Raw genomic sequence first — 22,295 nt, forward strand, 5'->3', positions numbered from 1 at the left:
TTTCACCACCAACTCTAGTTTTGAAACTGAATGTCAGCTAGGAAGAAAAAGTTGTGTTGTTTGGCTCTCAGAAGAGTCTCATTTCTTACTTAAAATGAATTGGACAGACTATTTTCAATAAAAGTTTTAAACTTGATTTGTTCTCCAAGATAGCTAGATTAATTGATAACTGTTTGGTAGCCCATCTTGCCCTGAGAATTTGCAGGGGGTCTCAATCCATGAGTAGAACAGGAGACTAAGGGTGTAATTAGTTCTTGAAATGTAGGATTATTTCAGGTCTAAACTTTACTCTGGAACTCATACTTCTGAGCCCAGCTCTTACATCGTGCCAAGCTTTTTGAAATGTCTTCCTTGCTGGTGTCAGAAAAGGAGCTGCTGCTTGTTGAGACTGCAATATTTAGTGCTAAGCAGAAATAACAGTAGTAAGCATACATCCTGTTTTTTAACTGTTGGAACTTCTTTTTAGTTTGCCATGAGGACGTAGTTAAAATTGTGGAATTAGCCTGCAAACACAATCTCTGCATTATACCATTTGGTGGTAAGTGTTATGAAATCTCAAGTCTGTTTGACATTACTAGTGAGAACGTATTCTACTTTAATTATGTGATCTTAGTAATATATTTTACCAACAATTTAATAATTTTTTTAGTAGTATTTTAAGTGTGATCTTAATTTTTTATGATCTTGCAGTATTAAAAGCTGCTATATTCAATTTATTGGAAGTCAGTAAAAGTATGTCAACATCCTGCATATTGAATATGCAGGAGGAGTGATTATATAAAGCTGAAATCTGCTTCTGTGCCTTGGAAGTCTTCTAGGAAATAAGTCAAGAGATGTGTTAGAGGTATTGTGTTTTTGGATGCATTACTTGTGCTCTGTTACCACAGATACGTATAATTAGGTCTTTTGTTTCACAGTTGAAGCTCATAGGTCTAGGAAGAATTGTGGTCAGACACTGTACTGCAAAATTGCTGACCATAGTTCTAATTTCCATTTAGATATTGTTTGGTTTGAGGGTTAGAGATGAGACTTCTGTGTCAAGGGGTTTTCAAGTACAAGTACAGGTAAAGCCTGTATAATCTGTGTCCTTTGCAGCCTAAAGAATTTCTAAAGGACTTCAGGTTTGTAGTCATGGATGCTTTTTCCTCTAAGCCTGCTGAAGTAGAACGGTGAGCTGCCTTGGTTTGAGTTAGAGGTCAGGGAACAATGGGATGTTGGCTTTCATGAGCTCATCCTGTGAGAAGCTTTTGTCAAGCACTCTTAATTAGGTAAGATAAATCTGTGTGTTTTACTTGGTACTTCCTTATCCTGTAGGAGTATAGCCCCTGTAGGAAGGAAATTTACAGTTTGAGAAGATGACATGTCACTTGAAGACAGTATCAAACTGATGAGGCTGTTTTCTCCCTAAAATGCTCTCACCCTTGCCGGATACATCTGGAGAGCTGTAAGACTGCTACAAGTAATCTCTGGCACTAGTAAATTCATATAGCTGAAAGCAGCAGTATTGACTACCTCTAGTTCACTGACCAGGATACAGAAAGACCTTCAGATTGTTTTTCAAGTCTGTTTATGCTGAACTAGGGTCAACTTCTAGAGTTATTACTATAGGGGTTGGTATTTAAGGAAGATGCCACCTTTCCTGTCATTGGAAACAAAGGTGATGGGCTTTACTGCTTTTGGGTAGTGTTTTATTAGTTGTCACAGTCTGTACTTGCCATTGGTGGTGGCTCTCATAGCTTGCTGTGGATCTCTTTAGTATCCTAGTATTTCTTTTCCTATGGCTGTTGTACTCTTCAAGAAGCCAGAGGCTTCTTGGAGGCTGTTCTGTGATACCCTATAAAGATACATTAGAAATATCAAGAGAAGTCTGACATTTGGGTTTGCTCATTTTTTTTATAGTTATACCCTTTCAGTTTCTTTCTTGCTTTCAGGTAAGTGGGCTGCATCAAGAGAAGTGTGGCCAGTAGGTTGAGGGAGGGGATTCTCCTTCTCTACTCCACTCTTGTGAGACCCCCCACCTGGAGCACTGTGTCCAGCTCTGAGGTGCCCAACATAAGGACACGGACCTGCTTGAGCGGGTCTAGGGGAGGGCCACAAAGGTGATCAGAGGCTGGAGCACCTCCCCTGCGAGGACAGGCTGGGAGAGTTGGGGGTGTTCAGCCCAGAGAAGAGAAGGGTCTGGGGAGACCTTATAGTGGCCTTCTAGTACTTAAAGGGGGCTACAGGAAGGATGGGGAGGAACTCTGCATAAGGGAGGGTAGGGATAGGACAAGGATTAATGGTTTTAAGCTGAAAGAGGGTAGATATAGATTAGGTATAAGGAAGAAAGTTTTTACTGTGAGGGTGGTGAGGCCCTGGCACAGGTTGCCCAGAGCAGCTGTGGCTGCCCCCTCCCTGGCAGAGTTCAAGGCCAGGTTGGATGGGGCTTTGGGCAACCTGGGCTAGTGGAAGGTGTCCCTGCCCATGGCAGGGGGTTGGAACTACATGGTCTTTAAGGTCCCTTCCAACCCAAACCATTCTATGAATCTAAGTATTGCATTTCTGTGTTAGGTAGACTTCTTAAGCCAACTTTCTAGGCAGATGTGTAGTGTCTTCCATAGTTATCTCAAAAAAAAAAAAAAAAACAACCAACAAAAAAAACACAAAAAAACAAAAAAACCCCAAAAAAACCAACCCAACCCCGAAACCATAGGTACCTCTTTCTTGAATAGCTTTGTTATTGCTTACCCTTCCTTGTTTTAAAACTATTCTGGACTTAACAGAAGCAGCTGAAATGGTCATAGAATTTCATGGTTTGTTACTGAGTGCTGTTAAAGCATTGTCAATTCTGTGCTGCCTTGATTTTGTGAAACCCAGCTTGGGAGAAGGGACAGCCTAAAAAAGCTAATCACTAGCCTCAAACAGTTAACTTCAGTGATCTTTAAGTTCAGTATTGGAAAGGAGGGAGAGAGGGATGGTATGTGAAGAAAAGCTACACGAGAATTTTATGATCACAATGTCAGTCCCCTGTTTGCAGGAGGGACAAGTGTATCTAGTGCCCTTGAATGTCCTGAAGAAGAAAAAAGAACAATTGTCTCACTGGATACATCACAAATGGTATGTCTCTCAATTATTTTTTTTTTTAAATTACCCTACAACTACTTTGAATGGTGATCTCTAGTGAATTATATTTCTTTGCAAGAATAAAGTAGGGATGGAAGTATTAATCTGTACCATGTATGATTAAGTTGGTACTCCTTCAATTTAAGTGATACTTTGCTGATGTTAGCCCTGTAGTACTTCATATGACTTGTAGGTATTTAATTGAAAAAAAAAAGTTACTGTTAAGCCTTCTTGTAGCAGTTTTAAGTGGAAATCAGAGGAAGCTACTATTCTATGTTGGAACTTGTTTCTGAAGTTAAATGAAAGGCTAGGAAGAAGTTACCTGTTACCAATTCTTATAACCATTAATAAGGAAATGAAGGTGAAAAGAAACATCATCAGAGTTGAAACCTGTGTGTCTTAAAGCAGTTGAGATGATTATCTAAGCTTTACTGTTTTAATAGACACTTAATGGGTATCTTAATCTTCTATGTAGGGTCTATATTGCATAAAACTTATTTACATAAGCATCTTAGATCTGTTCAGCAGTTTATATTGAAACTGAAGGTGTCTGAAAGGAGCTTAAATAGCTGGCTTCAAATAATTCAGATGTTGTGAGGGGGAGACAATTGCTTTAAAAGGTAGTTTAAGTTGAACTACATGATGTTCATGCTTCTGTCACTTGAAAAATCAAGGCAAAGGGACATTAGAGCTGTCTTCCTTCTGGACAATATTAGTACACAAAATTATAAAGTACACTAGAAGTGTACTTAAAAAGATTGAAGAGTGGAACCTGAAGCTTCTGTGGTGTCCTTACTATAAACAAAGCTAAAGCCATATTTGTTAAGGTTCTCCTTCATGATTAGTGCACTATGTAACTTGTGTTTACTACTTTTCCTGGTTAGTAGAATATATTGATGGGACAGTAAGTGTCTCATCAGATAAAATGATATAATGCTTCCAATTATCTTGAATTTCTGAAGAACGTACATACTCTAATATTCTGTAGTATATCTTGCTTCTAGCTTACTGTGTCAAAATTCGAGAACTGAACTGGAATGATGGAACGCAGTCTATTTTAACCCATGGAGTATGTTTAAGAATACTTTTCTTGGTGTATACTTAATGTCCAGATTGAAGGAGCTTGAATCTATCATGTTAATGTTGAAAATCACTGTATTGCTTAACTTCTGTGAGAATTTTGACAATTATTTCTGGCTTTTCTGCATTGTTTCTGTAAACATTCCTAATATAAATTAACTAATAAGTATGTTACTTTCTTATAGTGGTGACTTCATAAATTGTAACCTGTTGTGTAAGTGAGAGTGTGAGGGGGCTCAGCTTCCACTGCTGTAATAACTGGAGTCGTATGACCAAGCATGTTGATCCTATAGCATTAGGAAAGTAAATAAACAAAAATATTTAACACTGTTTCTTAGTTTTGATTGACTTTTCAACAGAATCGGATTCTCTGGATAGATGAGAAAAACTTAACAGCTTGTGTGGAAGCTGGCATTGTTGGGCAAGATCTGGAAAAACAGGTATTGTCAAGCATCCAGTATTTCTCCATATTTTTCTTAGCTGTTTCTCATGTCTTGTGCATATCATTGTGTGTTTTCATGCAGACTGGTGTGGTAAGTATTATATCACAGAATTGTCTAGGGTGGAGAAGACCTTGAAGATCATCCAGTCCAACCATTAACCCAACTATCACTTTGAATGCTGTATTTGATGAATATTTTAAAATTTTCTAGCTCTAGCCACAAAATGTGATTACAGTAGTAAGTTGATAATTCATGATGTAATGCTATGCTTTCTGTTTCAAACCTTAGATAAACCCTTGTGGTTGCAAGGCATGACACTTGGTACAGGTTACCAGGAAAAGTTCAAATTGTCATTTTGTGATGCATGTTTTGGTCATTTGGGCCAGAGGTAGTTTCTTCAGAAAGGTTAGAGCATGTAACAGATTTGCTATTGTTGCTGCTTCTTAAGGCCAGCTACAGAAGAGTAGTGGAAAGAATGGAGAGTTGCCCAAAACAAGTGTCCAGTGGAAGATGTAGATCACCTTCATTCTTAAGTGACCTCTAATGGCTTTTAATTGCAGTTTATCAGAAGAACCATAGCCCCTTCTCACGGTTGTCTTTGGTGCTCTATAACCAAGCAAGTTGTGGACGTTTGGTACTGTTCTTCAGAATGTGCACTTACGCTTATTTAAAAACAAAAATAATTCTAAGACTTGATAGCTAAATGATGTCTAAACTTTTCTTAGTGCCTAAATATACTTTACAAATATGCAGAGATTTGAAGGGTTTCTTGAACAGTTCTTTCCACACACTTAGAAGAAAGCTCATCATACTTGACTAACACATCTGTTTATGATGAGAAAGATAGACTTTCCTGCCTATTACTTTCCCTTCTGTCATTTGATGTCATATTTTAACTTTCCCAGATCTGTTTCTTTCAAGCTTGGAATTAAAATGCAAAGAGAATATTCTCTGAATTTAAATTGCATTTTTCTATGGTAATAGTTTGATATTTCACTACTACCTATTCTTTAAATGACACTATCTTTCTTTTCACTTAGGATAAGGGGCAATATTTCCTTTTTGCTTATAGCTCTGGGCTGAAATACTACTCGTTGCAGTTATTCTTTTTGAATATTTTTGATCAAAAAGCTTTTTCAATCAGATTTGACTATGAAGAGAGCACTGTCAATTTGTTCAATATTGAATATAACTAGTATTTTTGCAGAGATTCTGTTATACAGCATTTTTCTAAGCACGTGAGGACTTCTGTGCAGTTCCTTCAATCTACAAAGAATACAAAATTATATCATCTACATTGTGTGTGTGTGTATATATTTTTAAAATCTTATTACATATACTGGAATTCCACTTGCTAGCAAACAGGATGTGAATAAAGATAGGACTCTAAATTGCGCTTGTTTTGTGTGGTATAATCTGAGCATAACTATGACTTAATTTTAATGACAATACAGACTTCCACTGAAGAACAGGTATAATGCAGATATGCATTTGGACTGTGCAAAAAAGAACTGTTTGAAAATGATTGGTTTTATTTTTGGTTTGCAGCTTTCTAGCATTAAGTAAGCTTTGGATTGGAGGCTAATCCAGTTTATGTTGCTTTAAGAGACTTTACCAGCATTATCTAGAAATTATGTTGCAGTGAAGAGGTTTGGTGCCTCTTACTGTGTTCCTCATTTTTGGGTGCTGAAGTTACTTAGTAGGCTATCTCATTTTCAGATACCATGAACCTTATAGTAACTAAAATCAAGAGCTGAATTCTAAATAACAGTTTTGAAAACCTGATATTTGACAGAAGTTATAAGTGGAGACATTCAAAATCAATGTATACTTCATGCTTTTGTCTACCTTAGCTAGTGACTCTAGTGTGATTAAGACACTATTTTCTGTGGGAGGAGAACTCCAGATATTAGTGGGCTCTACAGAGAAGCCTCAAGTTACTTGTTTTTGTTGGAACAGAATGTGGAATAACAGCCAATAGATGAGGACTAAAGGTGACAAAATGATAATGATGATAGAATAATATTTGTTTTTTGTAATAAGCATTATCAATCAGGTCTTGATTCTATAGAAAAAACTAGTACATGCCTATATTTTCTGGATGAGGCTGTCCTTTGCATCTGCCAAGTACATAGTTGTAATTTCTCCCTTGTCCTGTGTCTTTAGCACATGCTGTTCATATAACAGGATTTGAGGAGCTTAGACAAAATACTTTGTATATAAATAGTCAATCCAAATTTTCAGAAGCATAATTTTTTGCTCTGCTTGTGTTTATACAACTCATAGAAATTGGTAAGTTGTGACTGAAGCAAAATTCTTGTTGTCTTGGGGAATGAGGAGGGTGCAGGCTCCAACCCTTCCCTAATATATGACCAGTAAGTATATAAAGCCACAAGCTCCTTTGATATCAGAGGACCATGAGCTAAACGAATTACCATAGACATTACGTAGAAGTGACTTTTAATAATTTAAGTTAGAACATAGTTAATGATGCACATTATGTGGCATACTTACAGTCTAGTTAGACATAGGTATTTATCAGCTGGTCAGTGAAAATTGATCACCTCAAATGCACTAACAGAGTTATCACTTAATGTGAGACTGTTGGGCCTTTAATTCTTCCTGTTCAACAGCTTTGGTGTTGTGATTCTAAGGGCATCTAATCAACCTCAGGTGCTGTGCAGATGGCAAAGCCAAGCTAATACAGAAAAATGAGAAACAAGTGACTACTTAATGTACAGGAATGTGTGATCTGCATCACAAATAGCTGACACCATTGCATACAGGAAGCCCAACCAGATGGCTGTATATTAAAACACATCACTCCTTCAGAGAATTAAGTACAGGCAATTTGCTCATGTTTTCTGCAGACCTGCTGCATATCGCATTAGGGTAGAAAGAACAAGAGATTAAGAGCTTTATTTATTGGCAGCATTTGTGCAAAGTTGGCAGTTACTTAGTTATAATTTTTTTCCATATGTATTTGAATTTGTAGCTTCTTATGATCAATAGAGATTTTAGTTTTAATATATGGGGGAGGAGTATTATAAGTTGATATGTAGCACAGCATATGCACAGTAGAAGCAGAATCAATTTGCATTTCATTTACTTATCAAAGACAAAACTTGTGCCTGATTGAATGGGTGTGTGGTCAGGATACTTTTTTTTTTTAAAAAAAAAAGAAAACCTAGAAGAGATTTGGAGTACTAAGTGATGCAGGCTTTGCAGAATGTAGTTTTTTTCTTTTTCTTTAGCTTGCTGAAAGTGGCTTCTGTACAGGCCATGAACCAGACTCCATGGAGTTCAGTTCGCTTGGAGGATGGGTAGCAACACGAGCATCAGGCATGAAAAAAAACATCTATGGAAACATTGAAGATCTGGTAAATATTTCTAATACTTTTTCTAATTAACTTATTCTGTTTGGAGGTTTAACTTTTATAATGACTCACAATGAGAGGGGAAAAGGGATAGTAAATTGCAGTTCTAACAATTTAAACAGTTCTAGCATCAAATCTTGACTGAGTGTTTGTTTGCTTGTGTTTGGTATTAATACTAATAATCCTTGTCACTGATGTAAGTCAATTTCATGTTGGTAATCACTAGCTAGTGTAAGGAATTGTCACCCTGTTATGACTCTGTTTTCTTCCACTGTTTTGTGCTCTCTATTAATCCAGTATAATAATCCTGTCAAATTTATAGGTGATTCCAAAAGGCCCATGTTCACCTACCTGTTGTGTGTTCCTGAAGTTGTCTACTTGGATTGCCTAACTCTAACAGCAAGCTAGCTCTTCCCACCTTCCTACTTCCCCCTAGGCTAGTAGTTTTTTACAATCAGCAGGGTGGTCTAATTTACCATGTGGTGAAATCTAATGTCCATCATATGGTCAGTAGGAACCCTGAGGAAGGAATGGCTGGGTTCTACTCTTGAATCTTTTAAGCATTAGAAAGGTTTATCTTTATATTAATCCAGGTAATTTGTTTTTTGAAGCATACTTTCTGATAAAAAATCTACCTTTTCAGTTACAACAAATGCATTGAGTATACTGAAGTTAAATCATCACTGTTCAGACTTTGCCTGCCTTTTTGCTTCAAACTTCCAGCTTTCTCTTGTAGTTTGTACAGTAGTCCTTCCACACATGTGGATTTTTCCTTCTTTCCTGCAGCAAGGTAAGGTATCCCCATCACTTTAGGCATTTTGGTCAGCTCATAGTTCAGACATGTTTGTTCTGTGCACAGTTGTGACACTTTACTATCAGTGACTGAGCTTGGCAGAAACTACAGTTTTTATTCAGTAGGCCTGGCTGAACTAAAACTACTAGTATTTACAAAGTGTCATTGGTCCCCTACTGCCTGACGTGTTACTGAGTGGTATGGTTTTGCTTGTACTGGGGGATGTGAAGCAGAAGCCTTTTCTGTCATCGAAGCATAACTTCAGGCTAAAACAGCTTCTAAAATTTTCACTAGGAGGAAATAGGACTGAAAACTGATTCAGAACAGTTCACGAGTTTCAAAATGACATGGTAAGAAAGTTTCAGGGAAATGTTTATCTTTTGAGGAAACTTTATATCTAGAAATAGTGTGTTACATAAGATGCCTAAAATCCACTTAGTGCAGAATCAACAGTTCATAAAACGCATATAATTCTTGAACAACTTAAAGCAGGAAGAAAATTACTTAGCTACCTGTGCTGGAAAGTTTTAAAGCTGTTAGTTGAAATTCAGTAATTTTGCTTCATTTAAAGGCTTCACTAAAAACCCAAACCCTACCCTACCCTTGGTATAAAATAATTGAATAAAGGATTAGAAGAAAACAATTTAAGCTCTGTATTGAATGAGCATGAATAAAGCTGTAAGTGATGACATTGAAGAATATTTTTCAAAAACAACCTTCTAGCCTTACATACATATCAGTCTTATGGCAGATTTAGTATTGATTATCTGTTTCACAAAGCTTACTTCCATCTTTCCTCCTAATAGAAATATTTCTGTAGTATAGCATATATAATTCAGTCATCAGTTATCAAGCAGCAGTTCTAAAGCAAAATGTAAACCCATACTTTTTTTCTTCTGAAGTGCTATGTGTATTCTGAATTAAAATCCTAGTATTCAAAGTACTTCTGTACTGAGAAACAACACAGTTTTTAACTGATGTTGCCTGCATGTAGCCAACAGCTGATTTGATATGGCATAGAACTGGAAACAATCTGTTGTGTGGGCATACTGTGCTGTGTTAGAAAGAATTGTTGGTAACTGTCCTCAGGTTATCTCAAAAGTTTTTGGGGCTACCTGCTGAATGTCTGAAGTCTACAAAGATGAACTGTATCAACTGTATCAAGCTTAATAAACATTTTGTAGAAAATAAATATCGTATGAAAATCTGTGCTTAATGCTAGCATTTAGTCATTGCATATTGTTTAAACAGGTGATTCATATAAAAATGGTAACTCCTAGAGGAATAGTAGAAAAAAACTGCCAAGTACCTCGCATGTCGACAGGACCTGATATCCATCACTTCATTATGGGATCTGAAGGTATAAACACAGTAATTTCACATAACTGCATCTTAATTCAAGTTCTGTAATGGCTTGATGATTTGAGCATCTTTAATGCTGTGACTTCCAGTGTGTCTATGGGTGGCATTATGCAGGCATGATTTTCTTGTGTTGGGATAATACATTGAGACCTTAATTAGGACTGAAAACTGAAAAGTTCTTGAAACTGATATGTGGAATTAACCTACAAGTCTGGTAACAAACATAATTTAGAGGATATTTTGTAAGAACTCACCACATCAGGAATAAATTACATGCTACTGCAATATTGAATTTTTGGTATTTCTGCTTTGTTAACTTACAACATAACATCCTGGTAAACAGTTGTGAAGTTGGGTTACTTGCAGGAAGTACATCTTGCAACACTTAGTTTTTCTTTTTTCCTGAAGGAACTCTTGGAGTGGTTACTGAAGTTACGATAAAGATTCGCCCAGTCCCTGAATATCAGAAGTATGGCTCTGTGGTCTTCCCCAACTTTGAAAGAGGGGTGGCCTGCTTAAGGGAAGTGGCAAAGCAGGTAAAGAAAAGCTGGATGTTGGCTTTGCTCAAGAACACAAATTCTATCACTAGGCGTGTGCTGATGGTCTAGTATTGTTGGCAATTGATAACCAAGGGTTTGAGATAATACAAACCTCGTAAGTGTATGTGGTCCATGAGGCTTTTGGAAATTATGTAGCTGAGGATTAAGCATGTTCTGAGTTTGGTTGAGATTCTGAGCCAAATTGTGGATGTGCCTTTTCATAGTTTTTTTTTCAGTGGGAGTTATTTGCATATCTTGGCACAGAAAATTTGGCTTTGCATCTTCGAGAGCTTTATCCTTAGATTAATTCAGGACTATGCAAAAGGGACCAGTATTTAAAGGAATTAAGTTGCAGCATACAAGTAAAAGGCAGCTAAATTTATGGCTCTGAAGTGACAAAGGAACGAAAGTCATGCAATGGAAGGATATGACCTGTGTTTAGAAAACACTTCCTGAAACACAGTGACATGTTCAGGTGAGCTGGATATTTTGAGGTGGAATTGTGCTTAACTGTAATATTTAAATAGAGTCTTCTGAGTGGTGTGGTCAGATAATTTCAGGTAGCAAAATTTAGACATGGGTATCCAAATTTTGTAATGTTTTCCCTCGTGGCTGTGCTTCCAAGCAAATCTTACCTGGCTAGCCTCTTTCTTCACTCTTAGACTAACTTTTCTTCGCTTTCTGCAAAACATTAAATTGTTTCTATGAATGGTGGAATATACCCTGAATTGGGGAAGTAATTTCAGAAATGTTTTAATTAATGCCAAACTAAACACAGCTTTACATTTTTTCCAGTGATTGGTCTAAATTAATGACTTAATGTTCCAAGCCAGATGTTCAAACTGGTATGTGAATGACATGTATATGCTAGTCAGCAGCACTTGCCAGTTCTTCTGTCGTGCTTCTACTGCTAGTGCTTGTTCTTCCTGTTAAAGGTACCTAAGCAGACTGTTTGGGAATGCTTAATCATATGGCTGATCTACATTTTAAGTTAATTAAGGAATTAGTGTCTTTTCCTTAGCTATGGGCTTAGTTAGAAGAGGAAAAAAAGGCACTATTAGCCACTTAGAGTTGCTCCATTTCTAAGCTTCTGTTGCTGCTGCTGCTGTTTCACTGCTTACTTGAGCCTGAACTACTTATATCCTCTATTCTGTTGCACTTCGCATCAATCTTGGTAGTAATTACAATGATCGCTATCTGAAAAGCTGTTTCTTGTCTGTATTGGTCTACTTTAATGTAAGAACCACCAACCTGTAGGTTGTGGGTGGGTTGGTCTCATTTAAAACCACTCATGCAGCTGCCTTCTGTCAACCTGCCTGGTGAGCTATCTTCATTTTCTTTCTTCCTATCATGTGACCAAGTATATATTAATGATATGTTGGAAGGTGAACATGTCAAATCCAAGTGATAGAGGAATACTTCCATATCCATGTGATTAGATGGAGACTAGCCTAAAACTCAGGCTTTTGTCATATTCCTCTGGCCATACATATCAGTATGACTGGAAATGGCCATCACAGATTACATGGTATAGACATATGTATGACCAGAAGGATGCCTAATTGAAGGCAGCTGTTTTTACTGTTTTTCAGATTTTTATACAGTGTAGAATATATCTGGGTCCAATCTAGAGATTTTAATTGCAGTCTGATGGCAGAACATTAGTGTACTGGGTCTGGCTGGGATGGAGTTAATTTTCTTCATAGCAGCCTGAGTGGTGCTATGTTTTGTACTTGTGACCAAGACAATGTTAACAGTGTTTTAGCTGTTGTTGACAGTGTGTACACAGTGTCAAGGCCTTCTGTTTCTCGCTCTCTTCTCCCACCAGCAAGTAGGTTGGGAGCGGGCAGGAGGCTGGGAGGGAACACAGTTGGGACAGTTGGCCCAAATTGACTAAAGGGGTGTTCCATACCATATAACATCATGGTCAAACTGGAAGGGGCAGTTTTTCAGGGGTAGTCACTGCTTAAAGACTGGCAGGATACTGGTCAGCTGGTGGTAGTTGATTGCTTTTTGCATCACTTGGTTTTTTTCCCCCACTCTTCTTACCAAACTTCATTTCAACCCATGAGTCTTCCCACTTTTACCCTTTGAATTTTCTCCCCCATCCCACTGGGTGAGAGTGAGTGAGCAGCTGTGTAGTGCTTAGCTGCCTACCAGGATTAGCCCACAACAATTTTTCCATGCATTTATAATGTATGTGTATCTTCGATCACACAGGAACATAAGCTTGATATTCTAATCAAATATGGTATCTTTAGTGCATATGACAATTTAGAAAAACACTCAGTACTTGAAGGACAAAGGTCTTTGGACTGTTCCTCTGTTGGCTTGAAGTTAAACTGAAAATTCTCAATGCATTATATCTAGACATACTTAGGTGTTGCTATTCAAGTGAAAACAAGCTTATAGTCACCCCTTTTCAATGATGATGATGGCCATAGGTCTCTGGGATCAAAGTGTGCTGCTTTCTTGTATGCTTTTCTTAATGAAAATTTGATTGTCATGGGTTTCAGCAAAACTGAGTACATAATCTTTTTATTCTTTCTCTCTTTCATTCCCTTGACCTTGCCCTCAAGAGATGTGCTCCTGCATCAATTCGTCTTGTTGACAATGCACAGTTTCAGTTTGGTGAGTAAGTAGATCATCTTGGATGAATATCTCTTTCCAGGGATTTTGATTTTTTAGTAGCTTAAGTCTGTTTTGGGTGGTAATTCTTTTCCTCAAAAGTACACAAAGGAGGCAGTGAACCCAAAGTTCAAACTTCAGGTAGTGCCATAATGTGGACTTCCAAAAACAGAAGCCTGTCTCTGGGAAAACGGTATCTGCTACAACAGTCAGTGAAGAGCCATGGTCTGCATATAAATACATAAGATTTTTTTGTTACCTTTCCATTCTTGACATCTAATCTGCTGGAAAGTTTGAGATTCTGGAGTCACTTCCTCTATTTTGTGTAAAGGAGCAGAGATAATAGTGTTGCAGTATAGTACTTGAAATCTTTTCTTGTTAAGAGTACTGATGAGAAGCCAGGTATGAAAAAAACCCCATCAGAACACAGGCACCTTACTTTGAAGGTAAGTTGGTTGATTCCTTTAAATTTCATAAAAGCATCACAAGTGGTGTACAGATTCCCTAGAAACAGCAGGGGTTTTGAAAGTAATCTGATGTGGCAATGATTGTTTGGGTGGGAGAGAGGCAGTGACATACTTGTCCAAAATGAGCTTTCTATTTTTAAAGAAAGCTCAGGTGTAGTAAATGCCATAACTGTATGCAAATAGAACTAAAAACCTAGAGCTTAAGTATCAAAAGTCAGTGAAACTACTAGAAGATTACCGAACAGAAAGGTCAAATAGCTAAATAGGACAATGTCAGACAATATTTTTGGAGGAGTTCTTCACAAAATATGTAATTTTAAACTGTAGGAAATCTGGCAAAAGATGTGTTCTCCTCAAGAGTGTCTTGAGCCAGAATACAAAGTTCCACTACCCAAAAGCTAATACAGAACTTGAAGGTCTTGCTGAGACCATGCAATTTTGACTGTACCCGGAAGATGAAAATGTGGACTGTGACTGACCTTGAAAACCTCTTTTTAAATAATGCTTCACAATTCAGAATTTCCGAAACTTGTTTTGGACAGAAGCCTCAGTGATGAATCTTGACTTCAAATGCCATTAATATGATGGTGTTGAGAAAGTTGAGCTTTGTTTTTCAAACCAGTGAGATCAGAGTTTGTAAGACCTGAGAGCCCAGCAAGCCTTGCTGCTTGCTTTGGTCATGCTGGCATGTACAACAGAAGGCAGATGCATTTTTCTTAATTGGGAGGAAGTTTGACCAATTATAAGCTTTAAACCCAATGTTGAATAAATTGTTCTTCTACTTTTTAGCTTTGATCTGAGGTTGCAGTTTACATGGTTCCTTGCAAAACATAGTTTTGGCTGTGTCAATATGGATTTTTCTTGTAGTCATTATTAAGTAGGCTTAAATCCAATCATTTTTACAGATTGTGATTTAATAAATTCATGCCCTTCTGCTCTTTGGTGCTTTTTTGTGTGCTTGGAGGGGTACTCCTTGGGGTTTGTTTATATCTGCAAGGAGAGCTCTTTTACTGAAGAGGGAAGGAGAGTAATCAATTGCTGAAGTTCATGCTTTATTCAGGAGGAAATACTTCCTTCTAAAATACTTCACAAACTATCATGTAAATGGTGCATAACTTTTATGAATTGGGCTCACAGCATGTAGGCCAGATGCAAGACTGTTAAAGTGAAGCAGTAATGGTAGTTCAGAAGTTGCTTGTGACTGAAAACAATGGAACAAAGAGTGAAAGACTTTCATCTCAATTAAACCCAGTCCTGAGGCAGATATGTTAATTTAACAGACTCCAAGACACCATTTATATATCCTGGTGATTTTAGTTCCTCGTATGTGATTAAGGAAGCAATTACTAGCTTTATGTAGAAAATTTTGCACAAGTGACATAACCATTAAGGAAATAATTGCTTAACTCCTAACTTGCACCAATTTTGGCTATAGACTTCAGTGGTTTTGGCATAACTTAGTCACCGATTGTTCTTAGTTTTGTAGTGTAAAAACTAATGAAGTGCTCTTTTCTAAAATTTTCCATATGTCATATATTTGTGAAGGTCTAGACTAGAGCAGCCTTAATTAGTGTCCAATGAAATATTTGTGCACATATATATGCCTTTAAAAAAATAATAAAAACTTTTCTTAAATTGTCTTTGAAATGAGTAGAGAGAAGTCTATGATAATACAAAGTGGTCTAAGTGATTCTTGCAACTTCAACTACCGAGCTATTTTTTTATTTGCCCATTGAAGTTGGGATTTTGAGTACTGTTTGCCTTAACACACCTTTTCCCACTTTTTGCCAAAGGTCATGCTCTTAAACCACAAGTTGCTTCCATTTTTACATCATTTTTGGATGGACTGAAAAAATTCTACATCACAAAGGTAACTTTGGGGGTTTAATACTGCTTGGTACTGCATGCTTTTCTTAAAATTCCAGATTTTTCTGGTATACTGTCTCTAATGCAGCTGAGTTTGAGTGTAACAGATCCTACATTGTAGTATTAGTTAATTCAAGATTCTCAAGGTGGTTCAATCCAAAATGAGATTATCTGTTTGAGGAGTTATTCCATGAGAGCTGTTCTCACTGGTCATATCTGTAGATGAAATTAATGTGTCTTGTCTAACAGTGAGTTGGTGACAGAGCAAGACTGGAACCAGTTTGCAGACCACAGATCAGTTAATACTGATGGAGTGAGGCTACCACTTTCTTTTCATTTTCACAGATCTTGTCAAGGTGTGATCTACCCTGTTATTACAGTGGAATAGGATTTTGGGAGAACCTCAAGATACTTGTCTTGAATTGCCCATATAGATTGGCTTTTTTGTCTTTCTAGAATTCATCTCTATATCCTTTTTAATCCAGAATTATCTGGTGCTAAAATGATTTCACCTAGACTTTTGTATTAAATAATTTGTCTTGTTACTGAATTTTTCCTCCAAATTATCTAACTAGAGAGTTCCTGCAAGTATAGGTATTCATATCTAGAAAATTGTATTATCCTGGATTTAGATAACTTAGATAGGAGGTAAACATTCCATTCTGATCTGGTAACATTGAGGTTTTTCAAGGAGTGGGCTTATCTGAGAGAGAGTGGCTAGTGTTGGTTCTGCTATTTTTTCTTGTGCTACTGAAATGGACGATGCCGTGTGTTTTAAGACTTCTTTTGCTAGGGAATACCTATTAGGCTTGGAGAACCAAAATTTTACCTTCCCTCCCTGATCTGCTGTAGTGCAGGAATATCTAAAATAGTAACTGTTTTGGCAACAAGTTTGCTGTCAGTTTGGAGCAATCCTGGTTGGCATTATACTGCTTCTGTAGTCAGCAACAAGCATCGCTACTTCTTGGGATGCTGTATGGCAGTTCCAGTTCTTCCAGCTCTGTAGGAGAAAAAGAACATGGAAGAAATGGCAAATGCTATGTAATACTCATGCAGAGATTTCAGGTTGGTGACCAATCTGCAGTTCTTACGTCAGGGCTTAGTCCCCTGGTGTATATGAGCAACTTCTACTTCAGAGAAACTCCCAGCTGGGGCAGGAAGTATGAGTATAGAAAGGAGCAAATTTAATGACCCTGAAACTGATATTGCAGGTGTTACTGGGACCAAGATACTCAAATCCATCTTATATTTACTTCCATCTGTGAATTTTAAGATCCCCATGTTAAAAAAAGTGAACATCAGAATACAGAACACATCAGACTAACCTTTCAGTGAATGAAATAGTCATTAACTGATCGGGACGAAGTCTTTCTTGTTTACTCCATGTAGTTTGGGACTGTTTACTGACAGATGAATCCTCTAGGTGGTGTTCGTCTAATAATTCACACTGTCTAGTTCCTCCAGTGCCTCTTAGAGAACTGTGAGGTTACCTGAGCATTACAGCCAAAAGATGGCAGAATAGATGAAAGGATTCATACTAGATCAAATACAAGTGGTTTTAGAACAAGAAGGGACTGTAAATAGCATCTTAATAGACCTTTATTTGTGTCCTTGGAGTTTATCACTATAGTAACAATATTTCTTTGTTAGCTATGCTGATTTTGTAGCACTAATGGATAAGACAGATCCTTTGCCTGGGGAGGTATATTCTATTTCAGTGTTTTTCATGATGGTGTTTTGTTGGGGTGGTAGGGTGCAATATCCTTTTCAGGAATAATAACTTGGATGTCTCTGACTGGGGTTCACCATACAGATTTGAGCTCATTGGCTGGAGGACTGAGCCACCCCAAGATACTTTGCCTCATTGCTAGTTTTTTTGGACCCTCCTGGTACCTTCAGTTAAGTTCTAGTACATTTAATCTATTCAGTTAAGGGAATAATAAAAGGAATAGCAACTAACTGGGATTTTTCTCAGCATAGTTGTTGCACATAAAGGATGAATTTGAATCTCTTGACTATTAATGTAACTTCATATAACCTTGCTTGGTGCTTAAGTAACAAGTGACCACAAGCAGAGTGGAGACTGAGATGAATGCCACTGGCAAGGGGAAGGCTTTAAAAACATAATTGTTGGTCAGTATACATATGATTTAGAACAACATATTCTTAATAAATTTTACCCTTTTTGACTGTGGAAAATTATTAGACTTTATTGCAACTCTATATTCATCTCCATTCTGTCTGAAACCTTCTTAGTAGTGGTAGTTCACTGGAACGAATTAATAATAAGGTATGTAGAAAATAAGTAAGGGTCTTTTTTGGACCAGTTGCAAAGATATGACTTTTCACTATTACTCCTGAAACAAAGCCATACAGACAGCCTCACTGCATTACTATTAAACCCTTAATAGTGTTCTCCTCATTTCCACTGGGATATGTTCCCTGCTACAAGTTGAGAAGTTATTTTCCTTCTGTAGTGCTTTTCCCAGCGTAGAGATTTTCTGTGGCACACTGCTGATAAAACAGTTTTGAGAACAGTGACATTTACGGTCATCATAGTCATCTTCCTGCTTTAATACAGGAATAGTTGACAGAATATGAATGTCTCCCTATTGCTCAAAGGATTTCAAGGCCTGCTCTTTCTTCAGCATAGGTAGACAACTGTTATGTCTATCCTGCTTTTTAACAGGAGAAAAAAGGTGGCAGATGATCTCTGTTTCAGTGGGCTTGTGAATGTTTGTCCTGTCAAGGAAAATCTCAATTGTTTTGAGAGTAAAATTTTGAAAGATGTTTTTTCCTAACCTTTCCTCTTGCAACAACTTATTAACCAGAGCACATGCTATGTATTTGAAAAGTAAAAATTTGTTGCTTGTATTCTGCCACATAGGCGTTGACATAATACAAGGTTTTCTCTCTTTGCAGTTTAAAGGATTTGATCCCAACATACTGTGTGTTGCTACCTTGCTCTTTGAGGGTGACAGAGAGAAGGTTCTTCAGCATGAAAAGCAAGTCTATGATATTGCCACCAAGTTTGGGTATGCTTTTCAAATAACTTTTTCTTATAAAGATGGTATTAACTGTCCAGGAGAAAATAGGATTACCATATTTTTATAGTGATTACTGTATGAATATGTTCTCAATTTACTTGTTTGAAGTGGCAATAATCATTTAGCTACTGAGTGTTCCCTTTGATAAATATGGCTTGTGCTAACTCTTAATAGATACCTTTACTGAAAAACTTCAGCTGTCTGTGTATCACAGAAAACTATTTCACTAAATATAGAATTGATGTTAAAATGGAGACTAGCCCTTGTACTTGCTTATAGGCATGGAAGCTGATTGTTTTGTAATGCTAGACTGTATTTTAACTACAGAACTGGAAGACAAAATCATAAGGGTAGTATTAAATCTTTACCGAATTGATGTGAGCATATGAATACAAGAAGCTTGTTTAAAAGAAGAATTTGTGTTCAGTTAAAGGAGTGCAGTGAACTTCTGTCCTGCAGACTGTTTTCTATCCTTACAAAGGAACAGAAGACATCAGTAGGAGTGGCAGGTTGGGTAATCATCACATAGTTTCTCCTGGTTTGATTAAGCGTGATTGATGAAAACCATCATTAAAAGTGTGATTTGTCAAGAATATACTTTTTAAAGTTATTGCTAGTGTTAGTCTCAACTGTTCAAAAATATGTAAGTATTGTTTTAGCCATTTTAAGGCTATCCTTTTCTGAAATTTGGGATTTCCTTGTGCTTTTGTTCTACCACTTAAAACAGCTTAAAATTCGGCTTTCACGTGAGCAGCTTGCTAACATTCAGTGATAAGAATAACACTGCTCTTGATCTTAAAGAGCATTTCAGTTTAATGTTTTATGCAAGAAAAGGCTTCAACTCTGAATTGTTTTATATTTTGCTATTTCGAGATGGTGTATTGATAAGGGGGGGACTTTTCTATGTTAGGTCTGTTAGAAGATAGTGCTGTCTCTTCTGCTTGGTTAAGACTATTAGATGTTTACTATAAATGTTTAATAGTTTAACCTGGTCTAAAGTGCTAAACCATTTAATGGTCTAAAATGTTTTAATGTTTTAATTCTGTCCTTCAGAATGTCTGATTCCTGCCCTCCCTGGATTTACAGGAGCTTCTAGGAAGGCTGATTACAGTTACATAGCACTGTCTTGTTCTCAGAAACCAATAGTTAAAAACAAAGACTTTCATAATGCTCCTAACTTGATTGACTGGGGAAAGCAAGGCTTCATTTTCCTTTGGTGCTATGTCTTTTATCCATTCACATCACTTATTTTGGGATCTTTCAGGCAGTAGTCTTGCTCTCCATGACCTGTGAGCATACAAGTGCACAACAACTTCAACATGCTTAGAAATGTAGATACACATATTCATGTGAATGAACATCAAGGATATACTGTGTCTAGATCTGTTTCCCCTGCTCTTTTGTGATGTTTGAAGACTGCTATTTAAAGATCACATCAGATGTTTTGTTATTGTTCATCTCTTCAGATTATGGGATGAAAAGAGAAATGCAAAGAGTTAAAGGTCTGATCTGAAGTAACTTCTCATTTCTAGTGAAGAAGAGACCCTACTATTTGCAACTATTGTAACACAGCTTGGAGACAGCTAAACTTGCACATGTTTGATAATCAAAGTATTATTTTTTTTAATTCTTTTTGTAAACCAGTGACAATTTTGCTGGAAAGTTAATTAAATTCTTATTAATTGCAGTGGCTTGGCAGCAGGAGAAGATAATGGACAGAGAGGGTATATGCTGACATTTGTCATTGCTTACCTTCGGGTAGGTTCACCTTTTGTCTGCCTGCTGAAACTTTTGTTAATTAATAAAACAAAGATGTCTATTTTGAAGATGCTTTCTCTGAAGTCTAAATGCATGTTGCCTTGGATGATACATTAGCCTTCTCTGAGAGGTTGTATCTCTTCCATTTCTGGTTAGTGTTTACTCGTGGAACTTCATGTGCAAAACACCATAAAGACATTAATTTATGTGTCTGTTAAGAAAATAGTTTCTGATACAGGTTAGGAAAAATTAGACTGAAGAACCCACTAGCAGTTTCTAAATAAACCAGATCAGTCTTATAAATCCACAGGTTGAATGTAATTGGAGGCTGGGAGAGTACTTGAAATACTCATGTGCCCACTTAGCTCTTACTCTTCTTTGGACATCTGTTTATGGCTGTAGCTCAAATCAGAATTCAAGGACAAATGGACCTTTAGTCTGAACTGCTGCAGCTGTTCTTAGGAACTTTAGTCTGTTTAAGAGATTTTGGGGGGGGGGTTTTCACATCCTTCTATGCACATCCTGAGTGCTAGATTTTATTTGGCTTTTATAGTCAGGGACAAATCACTAATTTTTCCCTTTATTTCATCAGGCTATATGTAAAGTGGACAAAATATTTGTCTTTATTCTACCTAGGTAGATATTGCATTCCAAATAAATATTTCTACTAGGTATTATATTGGTTAGCACAGTGGAGCTCTTGGCTTGATACTATAGTAGTACAAATATTTGATTAGTTTAGGCATACTGACAGTCTAACAAGTTGTCTCACTATAGCCACGACATCAAAATGTTTGTCATCTGTGTCTTTGAAGACAACCTATTTCCATAATTATAAATGGACAGATGGGTGTTTCTGCTAAATAGACTTTCTGTTTTTCCTCTTACAAACTAAAATTGCTCAACTGTTAGCTGTGTAGCATAGACCGGAATTCCAGATGTTGATGCTGAATGTTGCTGATAATTTCCGTTTTCTATTTATTAGGACCTGGGCCTGGATTACTATGTAATAGGAGAATCATTTGAGACATCTGTTCCTTGGGATAGGTAAACTGCGTTTATTCTTTAGAATTACTTGTATTTGAATTCATTCAAATTATTTCTAACCCATGCTTGCTCATGGGGAAACTTTATTTGATTTAGGCCTTATGTGTACTGGAGGTTCCCTGATGTGCCTGAAGTCTTGCACCTGTGTGTTCTTGCTAAAGTTCCTAGCAAATTACATATCAGGATTTTGTAAATGCAATGTATGCAAGCAGTCAGTAATATTTCTACTTAGGTTAGCTTACTGTAACAAATTCAGGACTGGAAATTGCACTAGCATAGGAGGCTAGACAATGGTGACAATAACTGTATTGTGTGATGAGCAGTCACATGTGGGATCAGCAGTGTATTTCAAACAGAAAAGCTTGTGGTGAAGATCTAAAAAAAATATATATATATTTAAGGTTTCTTCTTTCCTCAGTAATGCAGGGAAATGAAAACTGAAAAGATAAATTTTGCTCGAGGTTAAGATCGTTTTGCTCAAGATACAGATCTTTTTCCTAAGCTTATTTTACGTTAGCTATGGTTGACAAACACTTGATCACAATGGTTTAATATATGAAATCACTTTGGATGCTTCTGTCCATTTGGTAAGCCAGAAACATCTTAAGCAGGATCTAAGGTTATTTGAATTTAAAGCTTTACAGTGGAAATTGTGCAAAGTGTGATTTACACTGGCAAGGCTGTATCCTTACTATTGAAATTAGTGGCAGTGGTAAGTTCTAGCCTCTGGTTTGAAAATTGGCATAGTACCTTAAATGGCTACCAGAAATTTGAGGACAATTTAAA

At 37.0% G+C, this 22,295-nt stretch overlaps 1 protein-coding gene across 1 annotated transcript in view; it reads left to right on the forward strand.

The window, feature by feature from the left end:
- The window catches only part of AGPS (alkylglycerone phosphate synthase), a 59,913-nt gene that overhangs the window by 21,102 nt on the left and 16,516 nt on the right, over positions 1–22,295 (forward strand). Inside the window, exons 6-16 of the mRNA XM_074910109.1 lie at positions 467–538; positions 3,017–3,096; positions 4,542–4,622; positions 7,880–8,005; positions 10,047–10,155; positions 10,566–10,693; positions 13,276–13,327; positions 15,585–15,661; positions 18,580–18,692; positions 20,393–20,462; positions 21,448–21,509. Of these exons, the coding sequence (XP_074766210.1) occupies positions 467–538; positions 3,017–3,096; positions 4,542–4,622; positions 7,880–8,005; positions 10,047–10,155; positions 10,566–10,693; positions 13,276–13,327; positions 15,585–15,661; positions 18,580–18,692; positions 20,393–20,462; positions 21,448–21,509 (970 nt within the window). The remainder of the gene's footprint in view (positions 1–466; positions 539–3,016; positions 3,097–4,541; positions 4,623–7,879; positions 8,006–10,046; positions 10,156–10,565; positions 10,694–13,275; positions 13,328–15,584; positions 15,662–18,579; positions 18,693–20,392; positions 20,463–21,447; positions 21,510–22,295) is intronic.

This window comes from Athene noctua, chromosome 7, assembly GCF_965140245.1.
Source record: "Athene noctua chromosome 7, bAthNoc1.hap1.1, whole genome shotgun sequence".
Taxonomy (NCBI): Eukaryota; Metazoa; Chordata; class Aves; order Strigiformes; family Strigidae; genus Athene; species Athene noctua.